General features: G+C 39.5%; 1 protein-coding gene across 2 annotated transcripts in view; it reads right to left on the bottom strand.

Annotated features, from left to right (window-relative positions):
• The window catches only part of Coq3 (coenzyme Q3, methyltransferase), a 25516-nt gene that overhangs the window by 2720 nt on the left and 4535 nt on the right, over nt 1–18261 (bottom strand). For both annotated transcript variants that reach the window (XM_021160533.2, XM_021160534.2), the window contains exons 2-5: nt 11777–11903; nt 11198–11350; nt 8696–8795; nt 7368–7610 (exon numbers count right to left, since the gene is read on the bottom strand). In XM_021160533.2, the coding sequence (XP_021016192.1) occupies nt 7368–7610; nt 8696–8795; nt 11198–11350; nt 11777–11903 (623 nt within the window). The remainder of the gene's footprint in view (nt 1–7367; nt 7611–8695; nt 8796–11197; nt 11351–11776; nt 11904–18261) is intronic.

Raw genomic sequence — 18261 nt, 5'->3', positions numbered from 1 at the left:
AGGCTGGCCTCGAACTCAGAAATCCGCCTGCCTCTGCCTCCCCAGTACTGGGATTAAAGGCGACAACATATTCTTACTAGTGTTTTCCCACCTCCCAGATCCTCCACACCTCCCTTCCATTCTGGATCCACACCCTTTCTGTCTCTTGTTAAAAAACAAAAAGGCATCTTGGGAGTAAAAATAAAATAAAATAATAAAAAACAAATAGTCAGAATATGTCAATAGCCAACCAAGAAAAAGAGCCTAAAAAAAAAAGCACAAGAAACACATATAGACACAGAAAAACATATGTTTGCACATACAGGAATCCCACAAAACCCAAACCTGGAACCCATAACATAGATGCAAAGGACTTGTAATGTTAAAATAAAAGATACCATGAGACAAAGAACCTCCAAAGACGCCATTGTCTATTTTTTGTGTTGGTCAGCTACTGAGGGGCATGGGGCCTACTCCTAAGAGTGGTTTGGAAAGGAAGAAAGAGAGGAAGGAAGGAAGGGAGGGAGGGAGGGAGGGAAGAGAGAGAGAGAGCAAGAGCGGAGTGGATTGTTTCCTCAGTGATACTGCCTTGGAGAAAACTAATTTTTCATTTGTAAGTGGCGGTCAGTTGGAGATAGCTCCGGGGTGAGAATGGGAGTGTGTGTCCACTCCTTTCAGCTCTAGGATTCCATCTGTGCAGACCTCTGCAGGCCCTGTGCTCGCTGCCAGTCTTGTTGAATCTTCCATATTTTCCTTGAGATGCTAAGCCAAATGTGCTTAGAACAGCCAGCATTCACCTCTATGTCCTGTGCTAAGGAGCATTACCAACAAGTAACCTCTGACAAAGATAGATATTCATAAGGTTTTGCATTTTTTGTTTTGATTTATGTAAAGATTGTGAAGAAATCAAGATAAACTCTTAGATGAAAGCAAATCACTTATATGAGTATTTAGTCTGCCTGTGTAATGATAATATTTATATTTCCTATGTTTATTCTCAAAACAGCAAGGAAGATAATATCCCTCCTTCTTTTACCCAGTCTCATTAGCCTAATGAGAATAAAATGTCACTTCAAAATCACCCCCCCTCCATATGTGTGTGTGTGTGTGTATTGATTGCAACAGATTGGTAGATAGATAGATAGATAGATAGATAGATAGATAGATAGATAGATAGATAGATAGATACTGTGTGTATATAGTAGGGAAAGATTTTTTTTTTTTTTTTTTTTTTTGGTTTTTCGAGACAGAGTTTCTCTGTATAGCCCTGGCTGTCCTGGAACTCACTCTGTAGACCAGGTTGGCCTCAAACTCAGAAACCCGCCTGCCTCTGCCTCCCGAGTGCTGGGATTAAAGGCATGCGCCACCATGCCCGGCGAAAGATGTATTTTTAAATACCATTCTATATCCAAACTAACAAAGAATACCAAAATATTAGTGTATACATATCTCTACATGTTGTGATTCCTCTCTGTAAACTTTAGTACTTTAAATCTTACTAACAATCATTTATGAGTGTCCAGTCTGTGTTTGGTAATATCACACTTCATGGTGATCATGGTAAGCAATTATTTTTAAACATTTGGTCTCCATTAAAACAAAATTAAAGTTTACAGTATCAGCATTCCTCATATGTGTCAACGAACCTCCATTCCAGCATTTATATTAATATAAATACAAAAACTACTAAAGATTTTACTTGGAAAGTAGGAAATGAACCTAATAAAATTTTATTTATGATAAAACTCTTCAAAACTGTTAGAGATTTGGGCCAGTGAAATGGCTCTGAGGGTAGAGGTACCTGACAGAAAGCCTGATGCTCTGATTCCATCCCTAGGACGTACATGATAGGAGAGAATTAAGCCCCTCAAGCAGTCCTCTACCTCAGCGCATGATCTATGGCATGAGCACCCCACACGCAGGCACCTACATACACACACACTAAATTGAAATGTAATAAAAAGGTATAAAAATGTCAAAAATAGAAGGTGACTAAGGAGACATAGCAATTCCATACAATGCATAAGTCTAGGTTGGATACATAATGGAAAAATAAAATGAGTGGAGAAACTGCTGAGCCTTAGCATGCTCTCCGTGCAATTACTAAGGCAATGGCACTACTCACAGCTAGTCTTTAGATAGGTACCAGGGATTATCCATGGGAAAAGGACACTGAAGAGGCAACTGAGGGGCTTGGGGCACAGAACTGGAGTTAGTAAGTATTTTCAGGGAATACAGTGAAGGGTGGGCATCTGAGAGGAAGTGTCCCTTTCAACCTGGGGCACTAAGTACCTCATGTGACACATCTTAGTTTCCACCCATATGTGAGCTGTTAATATAAAGGAAAAACAGGAGAATGCAAAGTCATTCTGCATTTGCAACTCTTCTGTAAATCTACAATTCATTTAATAGAAAGCTTTCTGACTTTCAGCCAGTGAAGCAGCTAGGCTAACTGCAGATCTTTACCTCTCCTTCTGTTCCTCCAAATCCAATCCCCTCAAGCTCACATGCCCCACCCCCACTCTGCAGCAGACCACTTGCTTCTGTCTCCCTTCCCTCCTATGCCCATCTCCAGTGGATCGCACAGATGTCCCCTGATCTGCAATTCTAGCAGGCAGCCTCTGTTCAGCCAGCAGAGCAGGTAGGCCCCCTGCAGATCTCCACCTCTCCCTCCATCCTTCCAAGTCTCCTTTCCCAGCTCTGTAGCATACAGAGCTACTGTGGTCTCAGCTCACTATCTACCTCAATCCTAGGGACAAAGCACATCTTGGGAATCATCCTGCTTCCCTCCCTCCTGTGGACCCCATACACTGACACACACACTCCTAGCTCATTCCCATGTCTATGTGTCAGCTTCTAATACTTAGGAACAACCTATCAGGATCCCAGAAGAATTTCCTACCAGGCAACACACAGCCACCACACTTGCATAAGAACCAGAGAGGAAACAAACCAAGGAACAAAACACCCACCCAACTAACACAAGAACAGATATCAGCACCTAGAATCACAACCTTCCAACTCCACATACGTAGATGCTAGTGTAAAAACACAACCAATAACATCCAGGACAATACGTCTCTGCTAGGGCCAGCAACCCTAATATTATAACTGAAGCACAAGAAAAGACCTTAGACTAGCCTGTATGGATATAACAGAGGACCATGAAGAGAAAATAAATACATCCCTTAGCACAATCTATGATGACACAAACATTGAAAGGAAGTGAATACAACAATTCAAAACCTGAAATTGGAATTAGAAAAAAAAATCCCAAATGGAGGGAAAAATGTAAATGACAAATTTAGGAACTCAAACAGGAACCACAGAGGCAAGCCTCACCAACACAATACAAGAAATGGAAGAGAGAATCTCATGCATTGAAGACACAATAGAAGAAATGTCTATCTACAAAACCAGTTCTACAGACGCTAGAAGGAAAATACAAATTTAAAGAGATTAACCACATCCAAGAAAACACAATTTATAGATAATCCCAGGCTAGCAAATCAAAAGAAGGGAAACACACACATGTACAGGCACACACACACACACACATGCACGCACACACACACACACACACAGACTGCCACCACCACGACAATAACAGGAGTCAACACACTGTTCATTGATATCTCTCAATATCAATGGTCTCAATGCCCCAATAAGACAGACTAATAGAACAGACTAATAGATCCATCCTTAGGCTGCATCTAAGAAACACACCTTAACATCAAAGTTAAATATATTTTAAGCAAATGGAATTAAAGGAAGCTATTATTAACATTTAATATTAAAATTATAATATAAAAGTTTATATATAAACAACTATATATGTGTAAAATATAAATATTAAATGTTAATATTTAACAATATAGACTTTGAACCAAAACTAAGAGAAGAGATAGGGAAGGATACTACATATTAATCAAAGGAAAAACCTACCAAGAGGTCTTAGAAATTCTTAATATCTACTCACCAAACACAAAGGCACCCATGTTTGTTAAGGAACCACTACTACAGCTTAAATCACATATTGACCCTCACACACTAATAGTGGGAGACTTCAATACTCTACTCTCACTAATAGGCAGATTATTGAGACAAAATCTAAACAGAGAAATGCCAGAGTTAATTGGCATTACAAACCAAATGAACCTAACAGATATTTACAGAACATTTCATCCAAACACAAAAGAATATCCCTTCTTCTCAGCACCTCATAAAACTTTCTCCAAAACTGACCACATACTCAGACACAAATCAAGTCTCAACAGATAGAAGAAAACTGAAATAACATTCAGCATCCTATTTGCCCATCATGGATTAAATCTGGCTATCAACAACAGAAACAACAGAAAATTGAAAAACTCATGGAACTGAACAACCTACTACTAAATGAAAAACGAGTAAAGACAGATGTTAAAAAGAAATTAAGCTGGGTTGTGGTGATGCTTGTATTTAATTCTAGCACTAAAAACCGGGGGGAGGGGTGAAAGGGGGGGGGGGGAGGGGGAGGGGGAGAGAGGAAAATGGGAAGAGATTGAAGATGAGGACATAAAAGCAGTTCTAAGAGCCTACATAAAAAATTGGTGAGATAGTATACTAACAAGTTCAACACCCCTGAAAGCTCTAGAACAGAAAAAGAGATCGCATCCAAAAGGAGTTGTATCCGTTTTCATTCAGTTCCAGAAAGCCTTCAATTTCTTTCTTACTACCTGTCTTTACCCATTTCTCATTCAGTTGTGGGTTGCTCAGTTACCATGAGTTTGTAAATGTTCTCTTGATAGCTCATGATGGTAAGCATGAAGACTTGGGGGGAATCCTCATTCATTGCTGGCAGGAGTGCAAACTTGTACAGCCGCCATGGAAATCAGTGTGGCAGTCAGTTCCTCAGAAAGATGGGAGTCTATCTACCTCAAGATCAGCTATACCAAAAGGATGCTTCATCCTATCAGAGAGACACTTCCTTAACCATGCTCACTGCTATTCTATTGATAATAACAAGAAATTGGAAACAACCTAGATGTCATGCAACAGGAAAATCAATAAAGAAAATGTGGTACATTTACACACTAGAATGTTATTCACCTGTTAAAAAGAATGAGATCATAAAATTTTCAGGTCAATGGAAAATGGATAGAAAAATTATCCCGAGGAGGTATCTCAGATGCAGAAAGATAAATGTATAGATATTAGCTCTATGTTCTCATTAAGTCTATGATAAGCAAGCTACAATCCTTAGCAACACAGAGGTTAATACAGTAAGGGACTAGCGGGGACACATAGATCTCACTAGGAAAGGGAAACCGAATAGACAGATATGGATGGAAGTGGGGGCTAGAAGAAGGACCAGTAGGTAACAGGGAGAGGGGGACAAAGGAAAGAACACAGGGAGAGACAGTTAAAATTAGGGGCAATCTGGAGGATAAAATAGAGATAGAATACAGTAGAAACTTCCTAAAATAAATACACACATGAAAGCAATCTAAATAAAATCACCAAATAACGGGGGGAAAGTCAGGGCCCTAAATGGACATCTTTTGTTGATTTGTTGGCCAAAGAGGTCCCATGAGACTCCCAAAACAACCCAGGCTGTTGCCAAGACTATAGGTTGCTCTTCACAAACTGACAGCAAGCAACAGCCACCCAACCTATAGTCTTGGCAACAGCCTGGAGAGGTCTAACTGGGGCAATATAAAGCCTTCTTCCCTATGAACTAGTGTTTCTGATAGAGGAAGGTACTTCGCATGAAAAAAAGAGAAATGCAAATACCAAACTAAGGAGCCACAATGCTTTGTTCTACATGGTGTCCTGCATGCAACACATACCAGGGCAATGGTAGCACAAAGTCTGGAGGAGGAACCAACCAATATCTGATTTGACTTAAGACCGTCTCCACAAGATGGAACCCATATACAACACTACTTAGGCAGCCAAAGACCTGAGTCTAGATATCCCAGGGCCCTAGGATAAAACCAAAACCACAAGGAAAAAAACCAAACATAGCAATGAAATGACTCCTAATGATACTGTGCTTGCTATACTCACAGATCATCAGTGTCTCATTCAGCCATGATCAGAGAAGCTTCCTCCTGCAGCAGATGGGAACAAACACAGAGACCCACAGCCAGACACTGTACAGAAAATGAGAGACTCAGCCCTAAATGTAATGTCTCCATCAAATCCTTTCCCTCAGAAAGCCTGAGGAAGAGGAGACGGGAAGAGTATAAGATTCAGAGGCGATAGAGGACATCAAAAGCAAATGGAGACAGCAGAGCCTCACAGGTCTGCATCAGGCACTCTGTGCATATTTTATGGCTTCCAGTTAGTGTTTTTATGGGATTATTGCATGCGCAAACAAGTATGTTTCTGATTCTTATGTCTTCTCTTGGGCGCTTTTCCTTTTGTTTGTTTGTTTTGTCCAAGGCTGACGTGTTAGTTTTTTGTTTTATCATATCATATCATATCATATCATATCATATCATATCATATCATATCATATCTAATACCATGTCATATAATAATTGTCCCTTAGAAGCCTGTTTGTTTTCAGTAAGAGACAGGGAATGGGTCCGGAAGGGATGAGAGGTGGGGAGGAAATGGGAAGAGTAGAGGGAGGGAAACCATAATCAGGATATAGTACGCAAGAAAAAAAAAACTATTTTCAATAAATGAAAATAAAATAAAATGAAATAAAACTTTCTTTAAAATATATGAGCAGGGGCTAGAGGGACAACTCTATTTAAGAGCACTGGCTGCTCTTCCAGAGACCCCAGGTTTGAAGTCCAGTACCCACATAGTGGCTCATAACCATATTTAACTACAATTCCAGGGGATCCGACACCCTCTCCTGGCCTCTGAGGACAATGCAAACATGGTAAAAGGACATACATGAAAGTAAACACACAGAGATAATACAAAATAAAGGAAGGCAAATTTTAAAGAAATAAACATGGACCAAGGTTAGAGAGGCAATTCAGTGGTTAAGAGTGCATTTTGCTCTTACAGAGGACCCAAGTTTACTTCCCAATGCCTACACTGGGAAGTCTAGAACTTCCTGTAACTCCAGATCCACGAGGATCGAGGTTCAGGTAGTTCTAACTTCTGCAGGGACCAGCACTCACATACGCATACCCATAAGCATAATTTTACAATCTTTAAAAATATTTCTAGGTCATAGATCACTGCAGCGTTAAGGCCTCATCAGACTTTGGAAAGACCTGCTATGGAAGGGGCAAAAGTCCTCTCCGGCAGAGTCAGCAGGCCCTAATCATTCTTTGTCAGTCTTTCTCTCCTGTCTTACTTGCTGAACTGCTAAAAGTACCCCAGCACAATACATCGCTATGGAGCCACACTTTAGGAGCAGACAGGAAGCCAACTCTTACTTTCAGTACTTGATAGCAGCACTGTATGAACATCTCCAGGTTGCTCACATGCTCTACAACTTCAGAAGCCACAACAGCATCAAAACACTCTGCGCTCTCACCCACAGTCTCCTCCAGGGAACACACTTTGTACTGTATTCTCTTATCCAGGACTGGATCAAAGGATTTATGGTGCTGTGCTATCTTAATGTTTTCAGCCACAGGATCAATTCCAACAACTGAAGCTCCCAGTCTCCCTAGAGGCTAATGGCATAAAAACTGTTATGCTCAAGAAGAAAAGAGAACAGTTGTTAACAAATACAAATTTTATCCAAATTGGTTATCGTACCAAGTAGTCAGCCCTAAAAACATATACATTCAAGCAACACAAAACAGAATCAACAGAACCATCAGGTTGTATTCATATATTCATTCTAATACATATATATAACAATAATAATTTTTTAAAAGAGTCCAAAGATTTGATATGGGAGACATGGGGAGGATTGAAGGGAGAGGGAAGAGAAGGAGGGGAGAGAAATGATGTCAATATAGTATTCATTCATGAAATTTTTAAAAATTAATTTAATTAAAATTTTCTGTAAGTCAAAACTGCTATCCCATGTTTCAAAGAGCAGCATATAAAATGCTAAAATTATAACTGAAAATATCTATCAAAGATTAAAATTATGATGCAAAAGATCCTGTGCTAATAAAGATTAGAAAATACAGTTGTAAGGGATAGATCTCCCTCCCAGGGCTAATAAGCACACATCTGAGTACTCCAGAGCACCAAAAAGAACGAATCCCAACAAGTAACAAAGTTCTTGCAGGCTTCCATATATATTAAAAAAACAAACTAATCCTGTATTTAATCTCATAGAAACTGCCTAATTTCTTGGGATAGAGGAGATCAAACAAAGCTATTTGAATGGCCTATGCCCATTTACTATGAAAAACAAAACCTAAAAGCTTCAGTAGAGTTTCACGAAAATTTTTTTTTTTAATTTTGAAAACAGAACTTTTACAATAATATTAAAATTAGTACTATCCACTAAGAATATTATTTGCTAAAAGGATAAATGAAGCAGAAACCCACTTCTCATTTTTTAACCCCAAATAACAAAATTTTGGTCAAAACACATTAAATGCATGCATAAAATTCTTAAGCTATTAGAAGAATGAGTTGAAATTCATTTGAAATGCATTGTTTCTATAAACATGCTGATGCGATCTACTTAATTATTGTTTGAATGATGTAAGAATTTAGTTACTCTTACTAGCACTATTAGGTACATTAAAAAATTCTCATGTGCATAAAAAATGGACAAGGCTCTCTAAGGACTTACTTCAGTTAATAACCCACCGCCACAGCCAACGTCAAGAATCTTCATCCCAGATAAAGGCTTCCCTGGATGGTGACTAGCACTTGTTTTCAAAAGATTGTCTCTTTAAAAACAAAATTCAAAATATATAAAAACAGACAGCTACATTTATCAACAATATATACAGTCTTCAAGGAAATATTCACCTTAATTTAACTTGTTTATTTCACTGTCTTAATTGAGCCAGGGGCTCGCTATAAGGCTTAGACGTACTTTGAGCTCCCAATCTCCCTTGCTTCAGACACCTGAGTTCGGGAATCACAGGAGTGCTGCCACCATGCCTAGTTCACAGTCCTCATTTGAAATGAATCACTGAAGTTTTTTGAAACATATCTTTTATTTTACAGAATGAAATGATCTACTTAATTTGTACATTTTCAATAATCAAAGTTCTGAGATAATCCAACATTAATGCTCTAATACTAATCTAAAGAAAAAAATTAGCCGGGTGTGGTGGCACACGCCTTTAATCCCAGCACTTGGGAGGCAGAGGCAGGCAGATTTCTGAGTTCAAGGCCAGCCTGGTCTACAGTATGAGTTCCAAGACAGCCAAGGCTACACAGAAAAACCCTGTCTCAAAAAACCAAAAACAGAAACAAAAAAAAATTTAAGCCTAGTAGTCAAATGAACCTAATTTTACTCAAATACCTTTTCAGTCAAACTGTTTAAATACAAGTGATGAAAATTTAAAGCCTCTGTTGAGTATGCTTTCAGAAGTTTCTAAGGTAAGTTCATGCATTATTTACAGATAAAAAAAGCAGATAAGAGTCCCACATGTATTTATTCGTCTAAACTGTGGGCTTTCTCATGTATGACTATGCACACTTACACCAAAGTCAAGTAAACGTATTCTGCAATAATCACAGTAATGCTTTAACACACACACAAACATATTGGCACCTACATAATCCGTTACATAATTCATGGTATAGAATTGTAAATCAAGCTTTAAATTGGACACAAATTTAATTATACATCTACTAAAATAAACATATATATAATGAGCATCTTAGTCTCTTAAAACAATACAGACATTAGCTAAGTAGATCACTTCAGGATTTCATAGGAAATGATCTGTTTCCAATGAAGTCCAATCTATTCTTCAAACAGTCATAAAAGGATGCTATTATTTTCAAACCATATTTTTTTTCTTCTGATGGCTTATAGTTATAACAAAAGCAAAATCCAAGCATGTACTCAGAGTTTGCATCATACTAGATGATCTGTTTTTTGGTTTTTGGGGTTTTTTTTGTTTGGTTGGTTGGTTGGTTGGGGTTTTTTTGGTTTTTTTGTTTGTTTGTTCGTTTTTTCGAGACAGGGTTTCTCTGTATAGCCCTGGCTGTCCTGGAGCTTACTTTGTAGTCCAGGCTGGCCTCAAACTCAGAAATCCACCTGCCTCTGCCTCCCGAGTGCTGGGATTGAAGGTGTGTGCCACCATCGCCCGGCTTAGATGATCTGTTTTATGTGATATATAAATAAATAAGAGCTGGAGAGATAGCTTAGTGGTTAAGAGCACTGACTACTTTGCCAGAGGACCTGGGTTCAATTCCCAGCAGCCACAAAGCAGCACACAACTGTCTGTAACTCCAGATCCTAACACCCTCATACAAACACACATGCAGGAAAACACCATTGCACATAGAAAGTAAATAAGTACGTAAGCAAATAAAGATGCTACAGCTGTTTGCCCACAGTTCTCACACTTAGTAATGCTGGAATCTCCCAGAAGACTTGCTGAAATGCAAGCTGCATCACTGGCAAGCCCTCTCAACTCCTACCTTTCTTTACCTCCCATTGAAACACATGGTTCCCATTTCACTTATCCAAGTGGGTTGCAAAGGCTGGTACTAGAGACCCATCAATGTAAGCTCTCAAAGAGTCTGGTGAGCCAATCTGTCTTTGCAATGACTCCTTTATCAGAATCGCCTAAAGGTCACCGTCACCAAGGCCACCACAGGTCAGCAGCTATAGAACGACCTTCAAGACACAGCACGTTAGTTCCATTTCATCAGGATTGAATTCTAACTGACCTAATAGGGTCAAAAATGTTTTCAGTTAAGTTGTAAAAGCAACGTGGGATTTTAGTATTGTTTCTCTAAGTTTATGGCTCTAAAGATTTTTTATTTTAATTTTTTTATTTTAAATTATGCTTTAAATTTAAATTATGCTTCCAGGGTGCCCTTGGAAGCCAAGTGAGGATGTCAGACCCCCTGGAGCTGGAGTGTCTGTAAGCTGCCTGATGTGGGTGATGGGAACCAAACCCTATTTGAGCAGCAAGAGGTCTTAACTACTGAACCACCTCTCCACCCTAAAGCTGATACTTTTAAATCATGATGAGAAATATTTCTAATTTCCAAAGCAACCCTAAAATGTAAAATTTTGAATGTAAATAAAGCAAAAGGGAAGTGAATGCAAATTAGCAAAGGATGCACTTTTAAGACTTAAAGGGAGTTTCTGGACTGTTACCTAATGAATGGCACCCGTAGGTCATTCATAGAGTGAAGAGGCGCAAACTTTCCGTACTCATCCCACCACGTGTGAGCCAGGGCCTGGAAGTTTTTGACCTCCCTGCTGTCAACTGTTGTTTGTGAAGTACTGTATAATCTCTTCCAAGGGGTCCTAAGGGATGAAAACAAAGAACCAAGCATTATCGTTGTTCTAAAAATGGTCTCTTCACAGCAATAGAACACTAGTAATAAGGGTTACTAAGGGAAACAAGGAACTCTCCAGGGTGGAAGGAGGCTGGTGAACCTGAAAGAAATGTGTCTAATTTTCATTAAAAATAATAATTGTCTCTGAACGTAAATAAATACCATTCATGGCTAATGTACTATATTTCCCTTCTAACTTTTAGGTGACCTTGAAGCTTTCCAACCCTAAAAATTATTACAAAATAATTATTTAAAATTATTTAAACACGTAAAAGCAACTTAAATTAGACCACATGAGCTTTAACATACTGGCAAAGGTTATTAAACAAAATGAAATCTAAACTGCTGTTACACAAAATATATAAATCTCTACTAGAATAATTGACAGACTCACCTGTAAGTTTTTACTCTGCTCAAACAGGAGAGAGTCATCCTGTAGGATCTAAAGCACATGGTCCTGTGTTCACCGAGTTCCCATGGCTTAATCTGTAGATTCCTAGTGAGCTGTGTCCCTGAGTAAACTGAAAACAAAGGTTAAAAGCAGAGAGGAGCATATGAGTCCTGCTAACAACACAGTTGAAGAATTTTTATATGATACTCTCATGGTGTATTACAAATGATAAGCAAAGGAGTTTCTTTGGGATAACAAAGGCATTAATTTGGAATTTAATTAAAAAATAAAATAAAGGTTTTACTTTTTTCCATCTAAAAATTAAAATTATCAAAATTAAGTAGTGAATATGTAAAATCTGTCACTCTATGTGAGTGTGTGAGTGTGAGTGTGTGTGTGTGTGCAAGTGCCTGTGGAGGCCAGAAAAGAATGCTAGATCCCCTGGAGCTGGAGCTACAGGCACTTTCAAGCCATCTGATATGGGTCCTGGGAACTAAACTAGTCCTCTCCAAAACCAGCAAATGCTCTTACTCAATGAGCCATCTCTCCAGCTTGTACAACTAATTTTTACATCTGCACTAGGTTGCATTTAAAAAAGATTGTAAAATATATTCAAAATAGAAACTATTTCATCTTTTACATAAAATTATTAGTTTCTAGGTTGTCAAAACTAGTTTAGATTCTTAAGATATGCTTTTGACAGATGAACAAAAGTCATTGTGTGTGTGTGTGTGCTATTGGTAGATGGGCAGACAACCAGACATATAATTATATCCTAAAATAAAAATGTATAGTCTCTATGTCCAAATTTACATAGACTACTTAGTAGGTTATTCAAATTATTGTACAATTAATATTTAGATAAAGTATCCTAGAGACGAAAATGACATTAATCATGACAAAAGGAGAATCCACTAAGAGCAATCCTAAATGTATATTACTAAACAGCGCATTTTCAAAACAAATAAAGCAAATGTGACAGAACTAAAATGAGAAAAAGCAAACCCACAGCTATAGTGGAAGGCCAACACTCCTCAATAAGTGGAACAAGTACCAGAAAAAAAAAATCAGCAAGGATTCAAACTGAACATTGTCAAGCAATACAGATAAATGAATTTGTGAAACACTTCACCCAAACTGCAACAGAATCTATGTTCTCTCAAGCAGTCATCGACTATTCAAAGAGGCAGGCCGAATAATTATTGTTTAGCCTCTAAAGGAACTAAATTCATAGATCCAAGTCTTCTAAAACTGAGCAGGTTCAGATAGTTCCACTAGAGAATCTCTGCAAGAGCAGCAAGTGTTCTTAACTACTGAGCCCTCTCTTCAACTCCAAAGGAATCTTAGGTCTGAGCAAAGCTCCTGGAAGAACCAACAAACAATGCATCCAGTCTCTCCTGGAGAACACAGCAGGGGCTGACAGTGAGTCCTGGCAGAATGGCACCCTAGTCATCCATCCCAGCACACAGTGAATTCTGACAGAATGGTAGACCACCTACCCCAGCACTTAGGACACTGAGAGGAGACTGCAAGCTGGTGCTCAGCCTCTGCTGCACAGCGACCCTATCTTGTCTTGTTTCATTTTGTTTTTCTTGTCTTATTGAGGTTTGTATTTGTTTTGATTTTTATTATTTATTTATTTGAGAGAGAGAAAGAATATGAAGTAGTGAGGTGGGGGCGATATCAGCAGTTGGGGGAAGGGAATATGGTCAAATATATGAAAAAAATTAAGGAGAGAGAGAGAAACAATAAAGGAAGACAAGCCCTAAGAACAATGCAGGATACTTCACAAATAATTTTACAAAGCTAGAAGCACTCTAAAAACCAAAGATGTTTACAGATAAATTTGTCTAAAGAGAAAACTTACAAATCTCAATGAATACTAGCAAATAAAATCATATTATATACAAAAGTACAGTCACACAATCATAGTGGCTGAGGCAGATGAAGCAGTTTACACCTATCTATTATGAACACTCAACAAATGCAAGGAAACTTATTTCACAAAGCATCTATTTTTATTGTTCTATAGTCCTAGAGGTTGCATTTAACTTAAATGATAAAAGAAAAAGGTGGTACCCACATCAGGAGCAAGATCTTAGCCATGGTAATAAGACGAGAAAAGAAAGCAAAGCACATACATGATGGAAAGAAAGTTAGGTGCTCCTATTGTTTATGTACAGCACCCCAAGGAATCTTACGTTTAGTTTTTAGTATTTATTTATGTTTGTCTTATGCATGTGAGTGTTTTACCTGTATGTAAGTGTACTCTCTGTATATGGTATATATGGAGACCAGAAGAAAATGTCCGATACCCTGGAACTGGAGTTCAGACATGGTGAGCGGCTATGGGTTTTGGGAACTGAAACCAGGTCCTTAGCAAGAGTGACAGTACCCTTAACTGCTGAGATTGCTTTAGCCCCCAAGGAGCTCTCACATTGAAATTAAAACTCTTGAAATTAAAAATTTGAGCTCAACAACCTGAAATAATACTAGGAAAAAAAATAGCAAATTATAACTTCAGAAAATCAAGATAGCTTAGCAGGTAAAGATGTTTGCTCTCAAGCCTGCTGACCTGATTCCATCCTTGGAACCCATATGGTGGAAAGAATGAATTCCCACAGGTGTCCTCTGACCTTGACAAGTCTGCTGTGGTGTGCACTAACCCCACCCCTACATACACAAAATAGAACGTGAAAAATAAAAAACAAACCCACTGACATTCATACAAGCAACCCAATTGTCCTCAGTAGGTCTCACACAGAGAAAGAGCTAACAGTAGATAGGGGCTTGTTGAAAAGAAAGGATTCTTCAGGAATGGAAGGAGATTACACAGGAGTAAGTATGATCATGGTATGTGCATGCATGTGTGTGTATGATAAGTGTGTGTGTGTGTAATTGTAAAAGAATAAAACAGATGTTCAATATTAATAAAAACTAGGATTGAAACAAATGAAAGCCATAGGGAGAAACACACACCTATCAAAATGTCTAAAATTTAAAAATACTGATATCACCAAATGTAGAGCAGGAATGAAGCAACTGTCTCTTTTATATAAATATTAGATGGATGGATAGGTAGAGAGATAGCATAAGTGTATAGCCACTCTGGTAGCAGCTCCCAACAAAGTAAAGAAACATACACTTAACATTTAAAGCAGGTAAGTAAGAGGCAGAAAGTCCCACCCTCACTCAGGCTGGCAGCCTCAAATCCCGCTGCAGTGAGGTGGTGACTCCCCTGAGGCACAGTTCAGCGGCACCAAAGCAAAATCCCAATTTGTCACCCTATATCACTCAGAGGACAGCAGCTAGGTGCTATCTTGAGAAAAACTATTGGTAAAAACAGAGCCACCCCAAAAGCCTTATCATGGAATAGCCACCATCTGAGGAACCCCAATTTAGCCTGCCATAGCTCCTGGATAAAGGATGGCCCAGAGGCAGCTATAAGAAGCAGAAGGACCAAATGAGCCAAAAGGTCAAGGGGGCAGAAGGCTAGTTCAGTGTGGGAAGTGCATAAGGCAAGCTAGCCCCCACTCTTGGGTCAGAACCAGATTTCAAACCTGGACTTTGATAGGTCTGGTACTGAAGTCAATGAGTAGATAGAATGTTGAGATGCCTCTCAGTCCTCTGCTCAAGTCCACAAACTCTGAAGTTCTAGCAGGACACACCACACCCACAATGATATCCTTCCAGCAGGGTGCTTAATACTCACTCAGGAGGCCTTGAAGCAGGGCAACAAGTTCTCTGCTTGTATTCATCCCAGTGCTGCGGTCACCTCCCAACTCACTTGGGAGATAGCCCTCAACTAAAACAACTGCCCTATGTTGTGCTTGCTATCTGGGGATGTTCTACCTGGGGAGTGTGAGATCTGTCCTGCCTACACAATGCTAAGCTAATTGTTGCAAGCAGAGGCTTTGGCACACAAAGAAGGAAAACACCTATTATGAAGATTACTCTGACACCCACTGGATACTACCATTTAGCAGCAGAATAACTGAAAGACAAGCTCTCAACGGGCCTCCTCCTCTATGCTCAGGACTAGGAGCCTCCAATGTTTGAGGAACTAGAAGAAATCTCTCTCCTCTCTCCTCTCTTCTTCTCTTTCTTTTTCTTTCTCTTCCCCTCCCCTCCCCTCCCCTCCCTTCTCCTCCCCTCTTCTCTCTCCCTCCCCCCTCTATGTGCATACAGATACACACACACACACACACACTCTTGGGAGTTGGTTCTCTTTCCACATGTGGGTTCCAGAAACCTACACTGATCAGGCTTGGCTTGTCAGATCTGGTATCCAGAGCCATCTTACTGTACCTCAATCATCTTGTTCTTCTATTTATTTGTTCACATGTATGTTTTGCCTGTTTGCCTGTTTGAATGTATGAACATCACTTTGGTCTGGTCCCCACAGAAGTCAGAAGAGGATATTGGACTCCTGAAACTACAGTTACAAATGGTTGTAAGACAGCATGTGGGTTCTGAGACCCAAACCCAGGCCCTCTACAAAAGCAACAAGTGCTATTAGCCAGTGAGCCATCTCTCTAGCCTTCTTTTTATTCTCCATGTGTATTTGTCATTTCATTCCATCTGTCTAATTTGTTTTATGCCTTTTTCTCTCCAATGAGGGACAGACATTTTTCTTATCCTTTGTTTCTTTATTACCATTTTCTATACTGAGTATTTTGACTTTACCTTCTGATATGTAAAACTTGTGGAGACACAAATGGTGTCTACTGAGCCCAGATAGGGAAACAATGGCATTCCACCAAAGCCTACTATTTTTGTATAGAAATAGCAGAGCAGTAAAGCAGTGACTCCACAAAAGACCCCTGGTCCATAATATGGCCTTTATCCAGGCAACTCTAGGACACTTCTTTCCTCCTTAGCAAGGGGTACAGTGGGGACATGCTTGTCTTCCATATCTTCTTGTAATGCTTTAGTGAACCGGTAGTCAAGTTTTAAAGCTTTCCAAAACTCCCAAGCACAGCATCAGTCTTTCTCCTTAGGAACTCCAGCCGACGCAAAGCCTGCCACATTCACTTTCAGGGAACTGGCACAGGACCGGTTCACTGAACGTGAGTACTGAGCTGCCTTTCTCTTTCCTTCATCTGCGTGTTTCAGCATTTTACAAACATGACTTAGATGCCAGACTAGTTCCCTCAGGGCTGCCAAGGCCTATCCTACCAGATCAGGCTAGATCCCTCAGGGCTGCCAACGCCTGTCCTACTTTGTAGGGCTCACAGGACTCAGCAGAGCCACTAAACCCCTATTGAGTCAACTTCTTTCTAAACTTCCCTGTGGACATAGTTCTGTGTGGCCTGAAGAACTGGATATCAGTACACTTCTCTTCTTCTAACTTCCCCAGTAATGCATGTCCTTCCTATACTGTCTTCTGTTTCCTGATCTTCATGGAGATCTTAACAAGTATTCCAGACGGTTTGTAATAAGTCTGTCTACCAGGAACTGACTTTTCTCATTCTGCCTCAGGCTATGTAGCCTTTGTCTAAAGAGAGGGTGAATACTTTTAGTTTCTTTGCCTCTACAGCACTCACACTAACCCCACACATCCTCATGCTGCTGTTATGACTGTGGCAGGGTCTTTCACTGCTTGTTTAAAAGTCTTTTTCCAGAGCTGGGTATGGTGGCACATGCCTTTAATCCCAGTACTAGACAGACAGAGGGAAATAAATCTCTGTGAGTATAAGATCACTCTGGCCTACATAGTGAGTTCCAGGATACCCAAAACTACATAGTGAGACTATGACTTGAACAAACAAACAAATGAACAAAATATTTTCCAAGCCAAGCAGTTGAGAGCAGAATATTCACTTGTATGGTCTCCTGCATCCAGCCATTCCTAAGAATGCTCTATCTGCATGCTCTATCATGGGCTTTTGTGTCTTTCTCTTATTAAAGACTGGAATCAAGGGCTATCTTAGACCACCTTTATCCTAATCTCTCTTACTATGTGACTCTTTCCAGGTGTTCCAGCTTTTGAGATCTTTAGCACATATCTTGCCAACTGTGAAAAACAACGTGCCAACACCTTCAGCCCTCTTCTTTTATCCACTTTCCTTTCCAAATCTGCAACTGATTCAGAGGCTAGACACAGCATGTTTGAGGGTTTGTTTGCTTGGTTTTTAAAAGAAAATTGTAATTCCTCCCTTACTCCCACGAGTTCTTTCTGGAAGATACCTGAGCCTCATATGCATGTTGTATTGCCCCAAACAAAGGCCAAAGCCATAACTGCTTAAGATCACAACCTATATATCCCACTTCAGGGACTAGTAAACATTCTTTAACCCACCAGCTGTTTAGGGGCCTGTAGTGACAATTTGGGAATCTTGGTGTCTTTCAAAAAACCCCACAAAAATATGAATATAAGAATATGTTTGCGGGCTGGTGAGATGGCTCAGTGGGTAAGAGCACCCGACTGCTCTTCCGAAGGTCCAGAGTTCAAATCCCAGCAACCACATGGTGGCTCACAACCATCC

Source organism: Mus caroli, chromosome 4 (genome assembly GCF_900094665.2).
Source record: "Mus caroli chromosome 4, CAROLI_EIJ_v1.1, whole genome shotgun sequence".
Classification (NCBI taxonomy): Eukaryota; Metazoa; Chordata; class Mammalia; order Rodentia; family Muridae; genus Mus; species Mus caroli.
The sequence above is the reverse complement of the archived record's forward strand: the minus strand, read 5'-3'. Positions and strand labels throughout refer to the sequence as shown.